The following is a 19,489-nucleotide window of genomic DNA, read 5'->3' on the forward strand; positions in this document are numbered from 1 at the left end:
CATTCTAGGTTAGATTTCCTGGATTTAATTCCAAGCTCTGATCTTCAGACAAAATAACTCTAGGCTAGTGGTTCCCAACATGGGGCACAATGTCCCAAATGGGGGCAATTTGATTTTTCAGGGGGGCAATTTGAGAATGAGTTATTAACAGTGATTTTTTTTGCATTTCTTATTGTTCTAGGGGCCTCATTTACAGTATATAAATATATATCATGACATATTTATGCATTTCAGTTCTCTATTATATGTTTTGAAATTTTATTTGCTCTTTTTCATATCACTTCATTTTTTTTTTTTTAACAATTTCATAGTGATTTCTTCCTCAGTACTTCAACTGCTCTTTTGTTCTTTTATTTTTCTCTTTCCTGGATGCCATGTTCTCTGGAAGCGTGTTTAGACCAAGTTAATGGCATTTTAGGCTTCTTCCATGTGAATAGGAGATCACTTTTTGAATAATAAGAATTATATGTCACAGAGAGACATCAAGATTTGAGAGATGCTTAGGTGGGGCATGGCTAAAAAAAGGTTGGGAACCACTGCTCTAGGCCTTGTCATACCATCAAGCATCAGGATAAGGTGGGATGGTGCTTATTGGGCTCCACTAACTAAGAAAGAATGTGGGAGTCAGTCATTTTAGTGCCGGGTAGCCTTAGACTCGAAGGTAGCCTTAGGCATAGAGGGCTCCTGGAGATTGTCGGTTTTCAATGTACATTTTAGAGATGAGAAAGGTGAGACACAGCTGAAGTGACTTTCCCAAGATCACACTGTGAATGAACAGGGCTAGAACTAACTCCGGGGGACTCTGACCAGGCTTTCGTCAAGGCAACAAGCTAGCAATGGGCCAGGGCGAAGCTGCATTTTAAAGACAAGGTAACCAGAAAACGTAGATATTCCCCCCTCCAAATTCTCCCAGCTTTCTGACAATTAATGAAGTGCCCCAGAACTCTATTGTCACATGAATGGTCCACAGAGAACAAGGCTCCTCTGGATGGGCTGAGTGCCCAGCACTATGCAAAGAACCGCAACGTCTGCAAACTTACCCACAGTTTCAAAGCCAGAGCCCCACGTCCTTGTGCCAGTGACAGAGGGCCGAAGATTTGTCCTGTTGTCTGGGTGTCCTTCCTCCCAATGTGTCCCGGACTTCCAAGACAACCACTTTCAACAGCCCACCTGCACTAGCAGCCAGCACACCTACCTATCCTGGCTTCTCTCCCGCGGACTAACTCAAACACAGGTGATTTTCCTCTTGCAAAGGGGCACACAGCCAACAGAAAGGGAAAATGCTGATGAATGAAACACGTGCGAACAGAAAGGCTGCACGTGTGGCCTGCAGTCTCGGGGAAAAAGAGGGGGTGTGCTGAATTCCAAACACTTGGGCTGGAACCGCCACATGCATTTTTTCTTTTTTCTGGATTTCTCTCTCCCTCTGCCAGGATACCAGTCGTGTTTCTTGTAGCTGAGCCGATACAGGAAGTCAAATACCTTGTGTTTCTATCGCTATACTCCCCGGAGAGATCACACATCTACAATTTAAACACTACCACAAGCTATCAGCAATTTCTGATTGTTACAGGTGTATTAAAGGACTCCAGTGGCAAAGTTCAGCATCTCCAACCTTTGCCTTAGAAGAAGGGGGTCTTGTTTTAGACATCAAAGGTAAGGTTCTCGAGTCACCTTATGCTCTGCTGGGTTGAGTCAGTCAGGATACAAATTAAGGTCCATATATTGCAGTGACAAGAAGGAAACGGTTATGTAAATACACAAGTATTAACATCAATCTGTATTAAATTATGTAAACATATACATCTTCTGAGGTCAGTACATAGATCCTCTTCTTGGAGCAGAGCTTTACTGAAGCATCGCCCGAATCTGTTTGGAAGTCGACTCATCGTTCAAGTGCTTTGTAGTGAACCTGGACGGAGAGAGAAGGATGGCGTTCACTGCGCAGATAGCGCTCTGTGAAAGCTTCAGTAATGACTCACCGGCCCCTCTTTGCCTTGGGAGACACAAATGCTATTAATAAATCAAGCTGAGGCTTGGTTCTTTAGACAGAGAGCCACATTCCAATGCCCAGAGTATTCTCCTATGGATTGAATATTTGATTCTTCCTTCCAGAGGAATTGTGTTATTACTGTTATTAAACTAATAGATCAAATACTCTAACAATTATGGAGGGGCTGTTAAGCAGTCTCATTTACAGGGAAGTAGACTTCACATGACCGAGTGCAGGATCTTGGCCACCTAGGCCACCCCTGCTAAGTCACCAATTTGAAAATAGGGATTTGCATAGCGACATAGCAGCTCTAAAACATTTCTAGTTTTCTACTTTCCAGGCAACACTTACCCTCACTGACACCACCAGGGGGCACAAGTGGAAGTGAACAACAACAACAAAAACAAACAAACAAACAAACAAACAAAAAAAGATGCAATCTGCATCCTCACGTTAACCTGGTGCAGAAATAGTTTATGAAAAGGAAAGGAAGGAGAAGTAAGACGTAATAAAACCTTGGCCGTGTCCTAGGCTCTCCATGTAAGTTCTCGTCTCATCGACACTAACTCTGTGTAAGAGAGGTTATTTACCTCCATTTTACAGATGTTAAAACTGAGATGTGGAGAGGTTATATGACTCATTCCAGATCACAGAGATGACCAGGAAGGATGTGTGAACAATTTGGATACAGGTCTGGCTGCCTCAGAAGTCTGTGCTGTCTCACTTTACCAGTGCCTGGGGAGCACACACATGCCAGCACACACAGGAGACCCACAGCCTACCACAGTACCCTACTCTGGAAGTCTTGCTTGATTCAAACACTTCAGTAACTGAAGTCTCTTTACTAAGATGAAAAGTCAGCCTTCTGTGAAATGGGCACCATTGGAGAAAACCTTGGTTGACCCTCAGAATCCGGAAGGCTCTTACGTAATTCTAAAACCATTTGTTTTGAACAATGAACAATGATGGAGGAGCTCCACAAAACAGGATCAATCTCAGTGTCTAGTTTATTCATTTCACAGGCATCTCATTCCTTCACTGACTGAATGAAGATAACTGATGGGCCTGACTTCTCTACATTGTGATGATGAAATGAGACGACGTGACTGAGAGCAGAGTACAAAACATTAAGCATACACAGGTGGAATATTACTGAAGGAGGCTGCTGCTTCTGACAAGCCCCTACTAACCACAACCATTAAGCAGTGTGGCCGGGAGTTGGGGCCACAACCTGTGAGGTCATCCAGACCTGAGTTGAGGTTCTAGGTTGGCCATCTGTTGTGCAACTTTTGACAAGTTATTTGACTTCCCTAAATCTCAGTTTCTTTCATCTGTAAAAAGGAGATGATAAAAATGGTACTGATCTTAACAGGTTGTTGGGAAGAGCAAATGTACTACAATATGCAAAGGACCATGCCTGATGCCTTAGCCCTCAGTCCCTAACAGCATCTACATTTGCAAAAGATCTGAAGGGTTGGCCATCCCTGGCAAAGCTTCCCCAGGCCTGAGGCTCACCTGAGGGCATTCAGCAGCCCCTCCACACTGTCCGGGGCCTGTTCCTTCAAAACCTTTATGCAGCCTTTCATCTGGGAAAAGAAAGCACAGCATTTGTTAATATCCTCATAATTTTGTCCATAATAACTTCTGTCCATTATAGTATTTGCCCATAATAATAATATCACATTATTCCTGCTCACAGAAATAACCAATAGACCTTCCTCTCCCATCCCCAGGCCAGTGAGCTGCTCCTCTGGGCTTCCAGAAGGTTCCACATCAGTTGTTACACTGTCCTGCGGTTGGACATTTTACATATCTGGCGTGTAGAGACAACAGACTTAAGCCTTTGATCTTCTTGTCTTTTGCTCCAGAGCTAAGGGCAGGGCTTTTCCTCCAGAGGTGCTCAGTGGAGGCTGAATGGATTATAAACCTGACTACTTTATCCCATCCTTCTGCCCTGAATGTTTTTCCTCCTTCAGCTGTTTAAGACTCAATGAAAGATCACTGACACCTGAAAGCCTCTTCTGACTACATTACCTTCACCAGGCAGAAGTCACCACCAAACTTCCTGCATTCCCATAGTGCATTGCAGTTAGAGAACCTTGGGGATATCAGTGCTCACATTGACTGTCTCCTTCACCGGACAGGAGAGGATTGGGAAAGGCCAGTGGTTGGGAATGTGAACCACATGGAGGCAGAATGACTGGGTTTCATCCATGCTTAATTGTTTAATATCTTCATGAACTGAGATAAGTTTCTTAGCTTTTTGTGCCTTTGGAATATAATTTATTTAAAATTTGGGGAGCTCATGAAAAGCAAATTTATATAAATCACAATAATATTATGCACACCCTGTAATTTATTTATTTACAAAGAAAGAATATTGCTGCAAAGAATACAGTCACTCATTTTAAACTCAAATGTTCATGTACTATATCAGATTTGGGTACACTCAAGACCTCTTTTATAATGGTCACTTTCTGCGGGTATACCTCTGGTATGCTGAAAGTTTTTCTTTTTCTTTTTTTTTTTTAATTGGATTGATTTGAGAGAGAGAGAGAGAGAGAGAGAGAGAGAGAGAGAGAGAGAGAGAGAAAGAGAAACATCAATTTGTTGTCCTGTTTATTTATGCATTCATTGGTTGATTTTTTTAATGTGCCCCTCTGGGAATTGAACCTGCAACACTGTTGTATTGAGACAACACTCTAACTGACTGAGCTACCCAGCCAGTGTGAAATTTCTTCTTAAAAACCTGATAAACCCTGATAGTTGGATGGAGGAAGCCAAAGCACAGGATTCAGAATCATGTGAGGGTCATGTATAGGCTTACTGAGAAAGAATGTCATGGTCAATCAGAGATGCCAATCATGGGTACAGGGTGGGGCCAAACTGTGTGATGTAGAGATCTGTTTACTCTCTCATCATTGCTGTTTCTCTCTTTCTCTCCCTCTTCATTCTCTGAAATCAATAAAAACATATTTTTTTAAAAAAATAAAAAAATATACTTATATAACACTGTGATAAACTGTAGGGGCACTGGCAGCTAAGTGACTGTTCTCTGCCCAGCTCCTCTACTGGCTGAGCGGATCAGCTCCTCCACATTCCTGCTATGCTTTTTAGGTTGGATGCTCTGCTGGAAGCACATAAAAAAGATTTGACTTCTTCCTATGAGGAGAGGGTACCAGGATGGGGCTTGTGTCTTGGAGAGGTCATTTTAGTGGGAGGCAGAGGAGAGAGAAGCAAGGTCTCCTTGGCATCATTTATGCACTCTTATTGGAAAGCACATTGTGTAACGTTCTTACATCGATCTTGGACGTCTTGCAGAAAGCTCCCACAGGGTGGACATGGTCATAGAGGATGATGACCCCCACCATGACCCTCATGCAGAACATCAGCGTTTCTTCGCTCGTAAACCTGCTCCTGTACTCCCTGGGAGAGAGGAGAAATGGCAGTGGGGTTACTTCCTGGCCCGAGCATGCTCATGTCTGGCTCCACACTGGCTGCCTTAGACTCCTCCGATCCTCTCCTGAGAACAATCCCAGACATGCACCAACCAGGTTAATATGCTCTTCTAGAAACCCATGATGATAATTCTCCTCGAATCTATCCCACCAGCAATTCAGTGCAAAAATAAGGTAAATTAGAGGGCAGTCAATTCTCTTCTCTTCTGCCCTTCAGTGAGCCAGCTCACCGCGTACATCACGCCCCACCCATCAATCCTGAATATTTTATAGCAGTTCCCTCTGGCTGTCCAAGATTATAGAGAATAATGGCTTCATTATAGAGAAAAAGAATCAAGCTCATTTCCACAGAGTGGCTATCGTGTCTCCAGTCAGGGTAACTTCCTTTGTTAAGATACAGGCTGCAGATTGAATTAAATTGTGGAGGATATCTTAAAGAAATGATGTGCCAGTCATTGGGTCTGTGAGTATTCCTGAAGTCTGAATTTTGTTCACTTACCCTGACAGGGTCTCTGATGATTCAGATAATTCTGGCCAATACCAGAGGCTTTCTTAATATCTATTTCCTTATGAATTGGCCCTTCTATGAAGATGATTACTGTTTTTGTCTTGAAATAACTATTAACTTTGGTATAAGCAAAATATTTGAAATAATATCATCTTCCACGTGAACAGAACATCAAAAATTTTAAGGCATTTTTTTATCCCTCTGGGCATCCAAAACACTAAGCAACTCAGATGGGGTTCTGAGAATGGTATCATATGAGGAGACCAGGGACCCAGCAGTTCAGACCACTTGTCTCTGGGCCCAGAGGGGGCTACAGATATAAGTGGAAACCTGACTTTTGAGTGTGGATTTCCTCATTCCATTCCTGCCTCATCCTCAACAAACTCAACCATTTAAAAAAAATCTAGCTACCAGCTTAAATACAAAGAGATGCTGGGAGAGAAAGTGAGAGAGAGAGAGAGAGAGAGAGAGAGGGGAGAGAGAGAGAGAGAGAGAGAGAAAGAGATATCTTCATTATCACTCCCATAAACAGTCTTACCATTTCTCCTGGTTCTAGATCTCTCAAATCTTTTCTCCAACATATTACTAATACTATCCAGTTACTTCACTCAATCCTCCATTTGATACTTACACAATTTCTATATCATCTTCCTTTGTTTTTTTGTTAATCCTCACCTGAGAATATTTTTCCATTGACCTTTTAGAAAAAGTGGAAGAGAGAGAGGGAAAGATAGAGAGAAACATCGATGTGAGAGACACACATCTATTGGTTGCCTCCTGTATGTGCCTTGACCAGGGCCTGGGCTGGGGAGGAGCCTGCAACCAAGGTATGTGCCCTTGACAAGAATAGAATCCAGGACCCTTTGGTCTACAGACCAATGCTCTATCTATCCACAGAGCCAAACTGGCTAGGGCTCGATAGCCTCTTGGACTTGAGTTTGGCTCTGTCATCTAACAAGTTTTGCAATCCTTGGAGAGTCAGCCTCAGCTTCTCCACCTCTGACATGGGGTAACGACACCTATCACCGAGGGTTCTTTATGAGATTAATTCAGGTAACGGATGTGTGACTGCTAACGTGCTGACCTAATGGTTAGGAGTCATTGGCATCATTATACCAACAGGCTCTGCCTGGTGAGCTCTCGACCACCTGTACAGCTCCCTTGTCACTTACGGTGTTTCCAGCATGACTTTACAGACACTCGTCATGGTGCTGAGGCAGTCTGTGGTGTTCTCTATCGGCAGGGTTTTGTTCTACGTGGGAGACACAAATGGATGTTAGCCCTGCCGGCAGCCTTTGCCCGCAATTAAGGAAAAAGCACCTTGTTGCTCAAGTCCACTTACTTCGGAGACAAAGTGCATTGTGGCATTGCTAAGGGTTTTCAGCATGGGCGTGGCTTCCGCGTAGAAGAGGGACATTCGATTGGCCATCTCGTTATTGACTTCATTCTCAATGTCTAGCTGATAAAAACAAGAAGAGAAGATGCAACTGATAAAGAGATGGTCAAAATCCCCAAACAACGTCCCCTGGAAATTGGATTATAGATAAGACTATCTTCTCCCTGAGACCTGCCTGATGCAGACACCAAAAGAGACCTGGAGTGTGGGTGTCTAGGCCCACGAGACCCAGGCACTCACGTGCATGTTGTTGATGCGGTTGCGGCTTATTGTCCTCCTGTAGTAGCTGAAGTCATTCTGAATAGCCGGGTTCCTCATCTGAAAGTCAGAAGAGGGGAGAAGGGCATCTCTCAGCGTCAGGTGGGGAATTCACATGGGGAGCCCCGCACTAAAACTGCAAACACACCAAGACTTCTCTTTGCTACATGAGTCCGTGCAACTTCTGGTTAAAAATAAGCATTCCGAGCTTCATGGTTTAAAAATATGCCCCGTTTTCACAGGGAAGTGTATTTGCTCCCAATGAGGAGCAGACACTCGAAAATGTCTCTTATTGCATTAACAGAATTTGAATTTTCACACAAAAACCACCATCTTAAGTCATTTTACCACAATGAGTGCAAATTCTCGCCACATTTTACGTCTCCCTAAAGAAGGAGCTACAGTATCTCACTCACGTCTATCTCTTCCCCACCTCACAGCACTGCAGAGGGTCTGTGTACAGGAGGAAGTCAGTACAAGCTTAGTAAGTCATCAAACATATGTGGCCTAACCTTCAGCTCATCAAATCGAAGGGTAAAATGCAGGATTTCCGCAAATTCCTTTGCCAGCGCCTGCTCTCGCTCCAGGTGCTGGGTTGGCGTGTAGGGTGGACAGGTCAGAGATTCTAATAAACTTTGAAGAGCTTTTTCTGAAAGTCAAAGGGATAAATACATATTTGAGACGGCCTGTAGAGATCCTTCAAAAGCACCATGTGCAGCCCCCGTTGACATTCTCAGAGATAACCTGCCGGGGTAGGTCTTTCTGCTCCCTTTGCTTCCACGTCACTGTGGGTAATATGATGTTGTGGACCAGGAAAAGAAGGAGCCTTCATGCTGAGCAGGCTACCCCCACTGCAGAAATCCTCTCCCAATCCCATGCCACAGCCACACAGTTATGTAAATGTCTCTCCAAGCTCAGCTGCACCTTCCCTTCTTCAGTAGTGCCAACTGCCAACAGTGTTGGGAAACCATAAACACATGTTTTTGGATCATGTGCATGAGACAGCCATTCAAGATCCAGGGTGAGACACCATAGCCCAGAACACATGGGTCAGATAACCTGCTTTGCAGGGAGAGATCTTGGGTTCCATTCCCGCTCTTCTCTGCATCTACAGTCTCATCTATTCACAGCAATATTTTTTCTACTAGCCCACTGCCATATCTACCTCCATTATTGCCCTTGAAACCATCACATTACTCCCACTCGTCTGTTTTTCAATGTTCCCTCCAGTTTTCACGTCAATGTATTTTTAATAGCACTGAGTCATTTAATCAACCTTTTATATTAAAGATTGGGAAACTATGGTCCCCAGGTCAAATCTGGCCCTTTTATTTAAAAATCTTATAAAAATATAAATAAAGTTTTATTTAAAAACAGGCATACTGAGTGGCCAGATTACCATGATTTCTGAAAACATGATCTGGCCACTCAGTGTATATTCTATATAATAAAAGGCTAGTATATAAATTGTCCCCTCAACCAGAAGTTTAACCAGCAGGCAGGCCAGTCAACCGCCCATGTCCCCTTCCTCTGGCCAGGCTGGCCAGAACCCACCCATGCACCAATTCATGCACCCGGCCTCTAATACACACACACACACACACACACACACACACACACACACACACTAAGCTCTTCCAGTGACTTTCACCAACACCATAATACAACTTCACACATGGGACGTGAAACTAGAAACACGAACTCACCTAGCCTTATGGAAAACTCATAAAATCTCTTTAGCCTCACCACCAGAGGACACACTGCATTCCATGCTCTTTCTTGAAGCTGGATGTCATTGGGATTTTGAATGGCCTATAAAAAAAAAAAATCACAGAACTGCTTAGAAAGAAAATCAGCTCCACATCAAAATGACTTAACATTCAGGGAGGATTTACATTTTCAAAAACACAATGGTCGCTGGACTTCACTAATGTGCACTTCTTAAGTGGACATCAGTTCATCAGACTGTCCTCCAGGATGCTCAGTTTGAATGGAGGTGTTAGCACTTGGACAGAGTGCAAATAACTCTGCAATTAGATCCTGGGTCAACTGACTAGTTTCTCTCATCTTAAATGTAAACAATGCATATCTAACAGGAAGCAATGCTACCCTCCTCCATCACCATTTATTCTTCTAAGCAGAGCTGGTGCTCATTGTGAAATGAAAATTCTGTAGATCTTTCCCTTTCTCAGTAATGCATTCCTGCCGGTCTGTGATGTTACCTAAATTACCTACATTCATGGTGACCTCCTAAGTAGAAAAACAACTTTTTAACAGGCTGTTACTTTCTTAGAAATGCTGTTTTGTCTGGGCTTCAGCAGCTGGAGGATTGTGACGTTAGCGGTGTTTATTTTCCAGAACGATTTTGGCAGCGGCAGTAGGGGTGTGTATGTCTGTGTGTACATATGTGTGTGCACATGAATGTGTGTATGTGTGGGTACTGCCACAAAACTAATTCCTTCAAATAAGAAGGGTGAGAAATTTCCTGCCTTTTAGGCATTTGGAAGTCTCAAAAGCCACAATGACAATTTCCTTTTTTCGTTTTGGTGGCTGTCTTGTTTTTCACATATTTATTTATTTTTAAATCTCCTAAGTCAGTTCAAAACAACAGACCTGCAGGCTACTTAAAGTGAGACAGTTCATGACTGTTGTTCTTGGTGCCGGTGGAACTCGCCCAAATTATTATAAAATGTTGGGAAGTTCATAGAAACCCAGGTCTCATGACTCATATTTCAACTGCTGTTCACAGACTTTCTATGCACGTTTCCCTCAAATGAAGTAACAGGCTGGCAGGTCATTGTATGCGTGTGAGTCTTGCAATCTCACATGTGTGTCTGGGAAGAGAATGGCTAACATTTGACAGGGCCTACAGCAGTGTGTGCTCAGATTAATGTCCTCCAATACAAGGGGTTATTCATACGCTTTTTTTTTGACAGGACACATTACCGTCCTTGTTCTTCCCACTACACTAGGAACTACTTGGCCTATTACTTAATCCTGCTGTGTGTGCGCGCGTGTGTGGGCTTCCCTTCTCCCGCAAGGGTGTTGGCAGCTGGGTATTGTCATTGGCATACGTCTCGGATCTCTGGGCCCGCGCCCTTGTACGCCTGCAGGTCTGCGAGGATGCTCTCGGAATCCTGGAGGACTGCGCTGATCTGGTTCCATATCTCCCGCTCGCCTTCCGTGGGCTGGGCGTCTGAGCAGAAGGGACACAAACAGACACAGGGGGCTTGCGTTTACAAACAGCTGGGGGAGAGGTCAGCACGCAGTCTGACTTGTTAGGCAATCTTCTTTTATTCCTGGCTTGGTATTTCCTCGTTAGTATAATAAAACACAGGGACGGGACCGTTAACTCCTGCCTATTACTCGGTGCAAAAACACTCATTCATCTTTCTGCACACAGGAGACCACACATGTGGGAATCATTACGGGTGCTCCTTGACTCATGGGACACACTCTGCACACCTACTATGTGTCAAGCGGTGCACCAGGTGCCGGAAGGTATAAACATCCCCCTTTTGAGACCACTTTTAACAGGAGAAGCTATTGAATATTTTCCATTATAATAAAAATGGGTGAGTCTGAGTATAGATGAGAAAAAACCATTCCCTTCCTATTTCCACATAAAAACAAGCTTAAAAGGTTAGATAATTTTCCTTTAGAACTAAGAGAGAGAGGTATCTTTCCAAAGCACACAAATAAGTGGCACATTTGACCTTACATAAGTGATGGTCATATTCTAACAGCCCTGGAAGTAGCCCCTTTGCTCTCAGTGAATTTCCACTTGATTGCGTCCCTGTAGCCACTGTAGGTGCTTGTCTCAGGAGTAGTACTGCAGGCTACTACTGCAGGGTGAGCACAGAGTTGGTAAGGGCTGAGCTTTGCTTATCACACAATGCCTATCAGATGGAGTATTTGCCTGGCTAGCGAGAACATTCATCTCCATCCAAAGCACAGGCACTGCTACGGAAGGAAGAAGACAGATGTCATTTCCCAAAGCTCTGTTTCCAGAAATCTAAGTCCCAAGGCATTGCATCCTTCCAGAAGACCCGTCCATGAAAGGGCCGGACAGAATTATGTCTGGTCTAACACTCGCCTGTGAACTGTAATCATTCACAGTGTTTGGGGCATAAAACAGAATCCACGAGACAGGTGAAATCTAAGCGAGGTCCTCACCATGCTGCCCAGGCCTTCGGAGAGGCTGAGAATGGAAGCAGGGGTTAGGCCAGATATGCCTGACCTGCACTCACCCAAGTCAAGACCCTGAGCAGTGTTGTCCAGGGGATTTTTTTAAAGACCATTTTCTTACTAGGCCCTGCTCAGACCCAAGAAATTGGTAGAGCTACTCGGGAAATGAAGGGTGTAATTCTCTTTAGAGAACAAAACCAAAACCCTAGAGATTTTCCAGAAACGTGGCAAACTATACTTCTAGGAATGAGATGGATTTTTCAACCAGGGAATGAGGAAGGACTCACGAACATGCACAGGAGGGTTCAGAGAAGAGAAAGGCAGTGCGGGCCGGGAGGGTGAGATGCCCCTCAGGCAAAGGATGAGACCAGGGCAGAAGAAGAAGGTGAGGGGAGTGTATCCATGGGGAGCGTGGGACAGGCGGGCAGCTGGGGAGGAAAGAGGCTGCTGGGTTAAATGGAGCACAGGATCTGGGCTGGGAAACAGAAGGGGAAAGAAATGTGTTGCTCCTTTACCTTTTGCGGCTGCTTTCCCACAAGCCCTTGGTAAGTTTTACCAGGTACCATGTTATCCACAATATTAACACATTTATAGTTTGTCTTTTCCAGCTTTTCCAAACTTTTCTCAAAGCCATAAGGGTGTCTCAAAACAGAAACCTAAACACCCACAAGCTAGCAAGCCCCAAACGGAAGGAAGTATGTAAATGGAATGCAATTCCAGGGTAAGAAGAAAGTCAGAACACGGGACGAAAATGCAAAGCAAAGATCCTAGAAAACAAATAAAAATCAAACACGCCACTCGTATCCCCTTCAGATGAATGTATCAAAAAAAAAAAATCATAAGCTAAACAAAGACCATTTTCTCAAGGAGATGTATCTTTGAAGAGGAGGAAAAGAAAAATTGAGCCTGTGACCAAGATTCCGAGGGGTCAGTGTGTTTGCATATAATTATAAAGTAGGTGTAAACTGAGAAGGCACTTGGAAACCAGGAGTCCAAGCCTCCTAATCTTGGCTCTCACGGGGCTCTGTCCCTGCAAGCCACGGCTGGATAAGCTTTAAACAAAACAGAAGGAAAGCTGAGAGGGCTGGAAGAGGGGCGCTGGGCAAACCAAACCCCCAAACCCATCCCTTTGACAATTACTGAACCACGAAAAGGAAAAGATTTCCAAGTAAGTTTTTAAAAATAGAGGCCTTACATACTTCCCCCCAAGACGGCTTCTCATCGTGGGGCCTAAAGAAGTGACCCTTCCTGATACAAATCAACCCCAACAGTCATGTGACCACGCAGAGCTGGACAAGCAGCACGGGGTGGTCACCTCTCCCAGCGGCAGAGCAGTGGAGGGCTATGTCAAGAACCTTCCACTACAAGGTCACTCACCCCTGGGAACTGGAGTGACCTGGGAAAGGGGACCCTTGTCCCTAGCCTCCGCCTCTGGGAGAATGTTTCTCCTGGCAGGTATCCGAGCGTCTTGTTTGAAATGTTTCCTGTGGCCCCGGTTAGTGGGATGGGAGAAATCCAATCTGCCGTTCCTTCTTTCATCCCTGCTTAGAAATCAGTTGGCTCCTTTTCTTCCACAATTTGTTGGTGTTATCATTGCATGCCTGAATTTTTCCTCCTTCCCCCGTGATGGAACTGAGTCACCTCTTCTTCCAGTTGCTAATTAGGTCCTCGATGCCAGCAGCATGGTCCCTGTCCTCGGGGTGTGGAAGAGTCTCAGGAGACCCAGGTCCCAAGGGACGTGGGTTTTCAAGGAGAAGACTGCTCCCTAGGGGTGCTCCCATCTGCCTGACTGTTCCTTCTTCCCAATGGGAAAAGGACTGTGCAACCCTCAGTGACATTTGGCAGCGGCCCATGTCCCTGTGGAAATCCATCACTTATCCTATCTTTATCCTCCAGCTAAATGATCAGTCGGGACTCAATGAGAATCTGATCCATTAGACTGTAGGAATCTGGCCTTGTTTCACTTAATATCATACCTCCAGGGCCTGGCACATAGTAGGTGCTGCTGAAAAATTTGCTGAATGAACAGTTGACTGAATGATCCCATATAGTAAAAGGGTAATATGCAAATTGACCAAACAGTGGAATGACTAGTCTCTAGGACATGCACTCACTACCAGGGGGCAGATGCTCAATGCAGGAGCTGCCCCCTGTGGTCAGTGAGCTCTCACACGGGGAGCACCGCTCAGCCAGAAGCAAGGCTCATGGCTGGTGAGCACAGTAGCAGTTGGCAGGAGCCTCTCTTGCCTCCACGGCAGTTGGACATCCCCCAAGGGCTCCGGGACTGAGAGAGGGTGCAGGCCAGGCTGAGGGACCTCCTGCCCTACCCCTTCTCCCCCTACCTCGAGGGCATGAATTTCGTGTACCAGGCCTCTAGTTTAAATATATTTCTCACACTATGTTTCATGATGATTTTCAATTGTCTTTGAATTCTGCAATCTTTGGAGATGAAGTTGGTATTCTTATCCTCAGTGCCCCCATATGCCCTACTGACTGGGGCTTCTCAATAAACATGCCTAGAATCAATGAATAAATGAGGAAATTGACCGGATGGCAGAGAATGTGAGTATTGGGAAGCAGTGAAAAAAAATCCTATTACTTCTAGATGGTCCCTTCTGTCCTTTCTTTTCAAATGGCTATTATATCTCTCTAACTATTATCGTTAAGATATATGTATTTTCTTACAATCAAATTAGCTATTCACACTTGCATGAAGATGTGTGTTTTTAAATAATCCATCACTTATTTATGGCCTCAATGTCTCCTCAGTGTAGTTAACATATTCATCAGATATTTGTCGAGTGAAAAACTGCACTTATGTTTACTCTCCCAATCTTAAGACTTGTATCATTTTGCTTTGTAGAACAATTCTCTGAGAGGCTTTGGGGTTGCTGCTTCTGGCATGCTCCATATTGGTAACCCTATTTTAAAAAAATCTATGTGCCTGCAGATGTCAAGGCGAGAGACCTCTTGAAAAGGACCTTGACAAATTAGTGATTGAAAGGTTATTATATTTAACCTATCAGCCACTTCCCAAGGCATGTGCTGAGTCAACACCAACTCCGAATTACAGGCTTTGTTTGTCTGTTTTAACACAAAGATTGACCATTAGTCAACGGTACACACACACATATACACACAATGCTTGCCAATTGCATTATGGATGAAAATGGATCTTTTTTTTTTTTTTTTTTTTTTTTTTTCCTGCTGCAGCCAGTGAATTCTTTCATGATGTTTCTTCTAAGAATCACATTCTACACTTCTAATCATCACCAATGATTTCACTGAAATCGAAGAGAATGGTTCCAGGAAGCTGGGCTGCTCCTGTGGACCAATGACGCCGTCACACATGGCTGTGATTTACACAGGCAATTTCAGAAACCAATACCTCGAGGCGCCCCGGAACCAGCCCTTCCAGGCCATTCCCCAGGCGATGATTTAAACCCCTGTTCCATACTTGCCATTGCGGAAAGTGTGACCATGTATCATGTGCTCTGTGACCTTGAATATATACATTCATCGTCAGGAACTCACTGAATGCAGAGCGCCTTGAATCTTTAATGGGGAAAACTCCCTCATCAATCGAGAGAGGTAAACAGGTACTCGTTTTGTTTGCAGGGGATCTATTTATCTTTTTTTGGCGCCATGTGCTAGTGAGGGTGGACAGTAGCTGTCAGCATTTGGGTGTCACGGGGTCAGTTGGAGGTTTCCCCCGTGGAGGTATTTACTGAAAGCAGGATGCTTGGCATTCCTCTGTGGGGATGGAGAGGAAGGTGGCTGAGTGTTTTGTTTGTCAGGAATGAACGTCTTAGGTGAGCAAGCCCCGGGGAGGGATGGCAGGGCTCAACCCAGAGCAGGCTGTCACTTCAAAGGGTTCTTATCTTTGTAAATCAGCCCAGGGTCCCTCTGTCTTCACAAGCATCAGGGGCACACACACATACCTTCTCCTGACAGCCGGTGTGGGACTGTAGAGAAAAGCTGACAGAGAATCAAACAAGTCAACCAAAGATAACACGAGGGGAAGATACAATTGACTTGGAGATATCTTTGGCTTTGGAGGAATCCCTGGCATTTCATCAACAGGATCTATCACTATCTCTTCAGGCCACCAGCTGTTTTATAAACACCAAGAAAGGTACAAAAAAAAGGATTTGCCCAAACTGCAGATGAAATCTATAGCTTTTCTTCCCAACCCACATCCTCCTCCCTCCTCCCTTTCAGGGTAAACTAAGAAATGTAAATAATTACCTATTATTAACATTCAGGGATGTTCAATGGCAATGATTTATGGCACCATACTACTATAACTGCTTACGGAAACAACACGAAATTGCACAGGTCCACTGGAAAATGTAAGTGTGACTGGGGAGGTGACACGTTTATTTGTGTAGGAACATTAGTCATCCCTCACCAGAGCCCAGAGCCCTTTCCCGGGGAACAACTAAGGAGGAATTGTGAAGAGTGGTGAGACTGGAGGTGCTTGAAGGTTTGTTTATTTCGCTCACATGCAATGGGATCCCTGTGATGTCATGGGAGAAAGGGGAAACTCCAGGGATGGAGTTTTTGGAGACCCAGGTCCCATTGCCAGGCTTGCTAGACCCAAGGACAAAATGATTAATTTCTCTAGGCCTCAGATTAACTCTTGGTAGAGAAAGAAGCAAACAAGAGCCCCCTTAAAAGGCCCCTACCACCATCTCCTACCCATATGGCCCTGTAGGAGTTATAATGAAGACATGGATATGGATGAAAGGCACTTAAAAAGCGAAAGTACTAGAAATTTAAGGAATCCTTGTGAATGAACCCATCTGTTGAAATTCATAATTCGCTTCCCAAGTCTGTTTTGTGTTATTGGAGTTTCATTGTCTGTCTGTTTCCTCATTTGCAAAGTGACCAAAATACATCTTATGTTCCTCCTTTCTCTCCAAGATTATCTGGTGTCCTCTGAACAACCTTAGCAGATGTGAGGGTACCAGAGAGGGGCAGATAAAAGAAGAGGTCAGTAGTGGCAAGAAGTAATCTGTGTCAACCAAAATATCCCAGATGGTCAGCTAATCTGACACCCTCTTTGCTTTAAAGAGTGGGAGACTAGAGTCCTAAGAGGTCAAAATAGTCAGTCTTTCTGATAGTAAATGGTGTGGAGGCTTTAGAATTTCTTTCTTAACAACCTCACCCTGCCATGTTTGTTCTCAGCATTCCTATTTATGAGACTAATAAGGTTTGGTTTGTCTTAAAAGAAAATAATTTATCTGTCACTAATAATCTTCAGCATGGCCTAGAACCTTTATTTATTAATTATTTATTTGGCTCTCTGTTCTAGTACAGATTTCTCTATTACCTGTCCTATTGTCTCTTCAATGTCCTTGAATCTTACCTTCCCAATAAAATTATACACTCTCTGAAGCATATATATTCTTCTAATGTCCCTATATTTATGTCTGCTATGCCACCCCTCTGTGCCTCCCTGCCCATCTCCCATCCCTGTTATTCCCACTTGGTGCTATCATGCAGGAGCTGCTCCGAATATAGCGACTGATTTAGCATCAATAAAGAAATCCAAGTTCCTAAGCCTAGGCTTCATGCCCAGCCCAATGCTGGAGAGTAGATAAGACACAGAATGATAGAAGCTTAAGATGCCATCCAAATCCTCTCCACTGGAAAGCTGTTTAGGCTGCAAGGAAATAATACCAAAGAGACTTAGTTAAGTAAGAAGGAATGGAGAACACCAGAACAAGTAAACATAAATTATCTATTAAAACCACACACACACACACACACACACACACACACACAGAGAGAGAGAGAGAGAGAGAGAGAGAGAGAGAGAGAGAGAGAGAGAGAGAGAGAGAGGGAGAGAGAAAAGGTTACTGAGAGTTTAAAATTTAAAAATTGCAATGAGAAGTTTATGTCATAGGTAGAAGCAAAACATCTAACACTCACAGAGAGAGGGGCAAGGTGGTGATTGGAAGTATACTGTGATAAGGTTCATAAATTCTTCATGAGGTAAAGAATATACTTTGAAGGTAGATCTCCATAAATTAAAGATGTATATTATTATATCTAACATAAGCACTAAGAGGCATAAATAAAAAGTTGGCAGAAAAGACAGATGAGACTACCAAAAATTATTTCATGTAATCAAAAAGCAGAAAAACATTAAGAGAGAAACAAAGAGCAAATGTAACAAAGGGAAGTCAACACCAAGACAGATTCAAATACCAACATTAATTAAATGCACATATGATAATTAAATGTAAATAGATTAAGCACTCCAATTACAAGGTAGATAGTATCAGCTTGGATGAAAAGCAAGGGTGAACTATATGTTGTTTGCAAGAATACAGTATGTAGATTAATACCTAGATAGGATAGAGACACACATACCATACAAATACAAATAAAAAAGCTGTTATGGTCAAATTAGGAATTGCTCAGGATATATTCAACAAAAAGTATACAGGATCTTTAAAACTATAAATGAACTTATAAGAATATCTGAATAAATGGAAAGATATACAATATTCATAAATAGGAAGAATCAATATTGTTTAGATGCCAGTCTCAGCAAACCACGCTATAGATTGAAGATGATTATAATCAATATCCAAGCAAGATTTTTTGTGTGTGGAAATTTAAGCTAATTGTAAAATTTATTTGGGCAAGTACAATGAACTAATTTCTGATAAGGGGTTTAAAGCAATCTATCTGAGCTAGAACAATCTTAGCAGTATAAAGAAAAATAATCCAGTTAAAAATGGTAAAAGACATGAGTAGACAACATTCCTAAAAATGACAATCAAATAATCAATAAGCACGTGGAAAAGTGTTCAGCATTATCAGTTACCATGTAAATGCAAACTAAAGCCACAATGAGATACTGACCCCATAAATACTAGAATAACTAAAAAGGTGAAGATTGACAAGACTAAATGTTGTAAACCATTTAGAACAGCTAAGCTCCCTGTCTTGTTAGTAGGAATGGAAAATAACACATCACGTTTGGAAAACTATTTGATAGTTTCTTGCTAAGTTGCATATAACTGACCAGCAACCCCCTACTAGGTACTTATCCAAAATAAATAATGCCCACCAAGATTCTATAAGAATGTTCATAGCAGGTTTAAATAAGGGGAATGAACTACTGATACCTGTGATAACAATGTAAATTTTAATCTACTTGAACTTCTACCTGTCTTGGAGACTTTTTGCTTCAAGGTAGATGGACACTGTGTAAAGGACTGAGGCAGAGGATGACTCCAGAGTTGTAGCTCTGCCTTGCAGCCATCTCTAACTTCCTGCTGGGCAAGGAAAAATAGGAGAGGGAACTATAAGGAGCCTTCTGTGATCAATTCTGGAGACCACAGCTCTGAATCTTGGAAATCAAGAGTTTGCTTTGTTAGCACTCTGGTCCCACACAGTAGGCTGGGCTAGTGCCTCACTTGGATCCATTAATTAAATATGGTGCCCAGACTGGTTGACCTTCAAAAACACCTAGGGAATGTGGGCAAAAACAGATTCTTAGGACTAAACCATTGAATCAGAATTTTGGGGTGAGGAACAGACAACTATAGAAAAATAAGGTTTGCTTGATGTTTTCAATTTCCATTTCAGTCTGGCACTCACTGGAACTATTTCACGGGAAGGCTAATGCCCACTGCCCATTTTGGGTGCCATACCCGGTGAATTCGATT

General features: G+C 43.3%; 1 protein-coding gene across 4 annotated transcripts in view; it reads right to left on the minus strand.

Annotated features, from left to right (window-relative positions):
• Positions 1-799: 799 nt before the first annotated feature.
• CYRIA (CYFIP related Rac1 interactor A) overlaps positions 800-19,489 on the minus strand; it is a 78,304-nt gene continuing 59,614 nt past the window's right edge. For all 4 annotated transcript variants that reach the window (XM_036434646.2, XM_045580478.1, XM_045580480.1 and 1 more), the window contains 9 exons: positions 10,688-10,809; positions 9,320-9,425; positions 8,126-8,262; positions 7,596-7,673; positions 7,302-7,418; positions 7,132-7,211; positions 5,293-5,419; positions 3,509-3,579; positions 800-1,912 (listed from right to left, as the gene is read on the minus strand). In XM_036434646.2, the coding sequence (XP_036290539.1) occupies positions 1,849-1,912; positions 3,509-3,579; positions 5,293-5,419; positions 7,132-7,211; positions 7,302-7,418; positions 7,596-7,673; positions 8,126-8,262; positions 9,320-9,425; positions 10,688-10,809 (902 nt within the window). In that variant the 3' untranslated portion in view covers positions 800-1,848. The remainder of the gene's footprint in view (positions 1,913-3,508; positions 3,580-5,292; positions 5,420-7,131; positions 7,212-7,301; positions 7,419-7,595; positions 7,674-8,125; positions 8,263-9,319; positions 9,426-10,687; positions 10,810-19,489) is intronic.

Source organism: Pipistrellus kuhlii, unplaced genomic scaffold (assembly GCF_014108245.1).
Source record: "Pipistrellus kuhlii isolate mPipKuh1 unplaced genomic scaffold, mPipKuh1.p scaffold_m20_p_13, whole genome shotgun sequence".
Lineage (NCBI taxonomy): Eukaryota > Metazoa > Chordata > Mammalia > Chiroptera > Vespertilionidae > Pipistrellus > Pipistrellus kuhlii.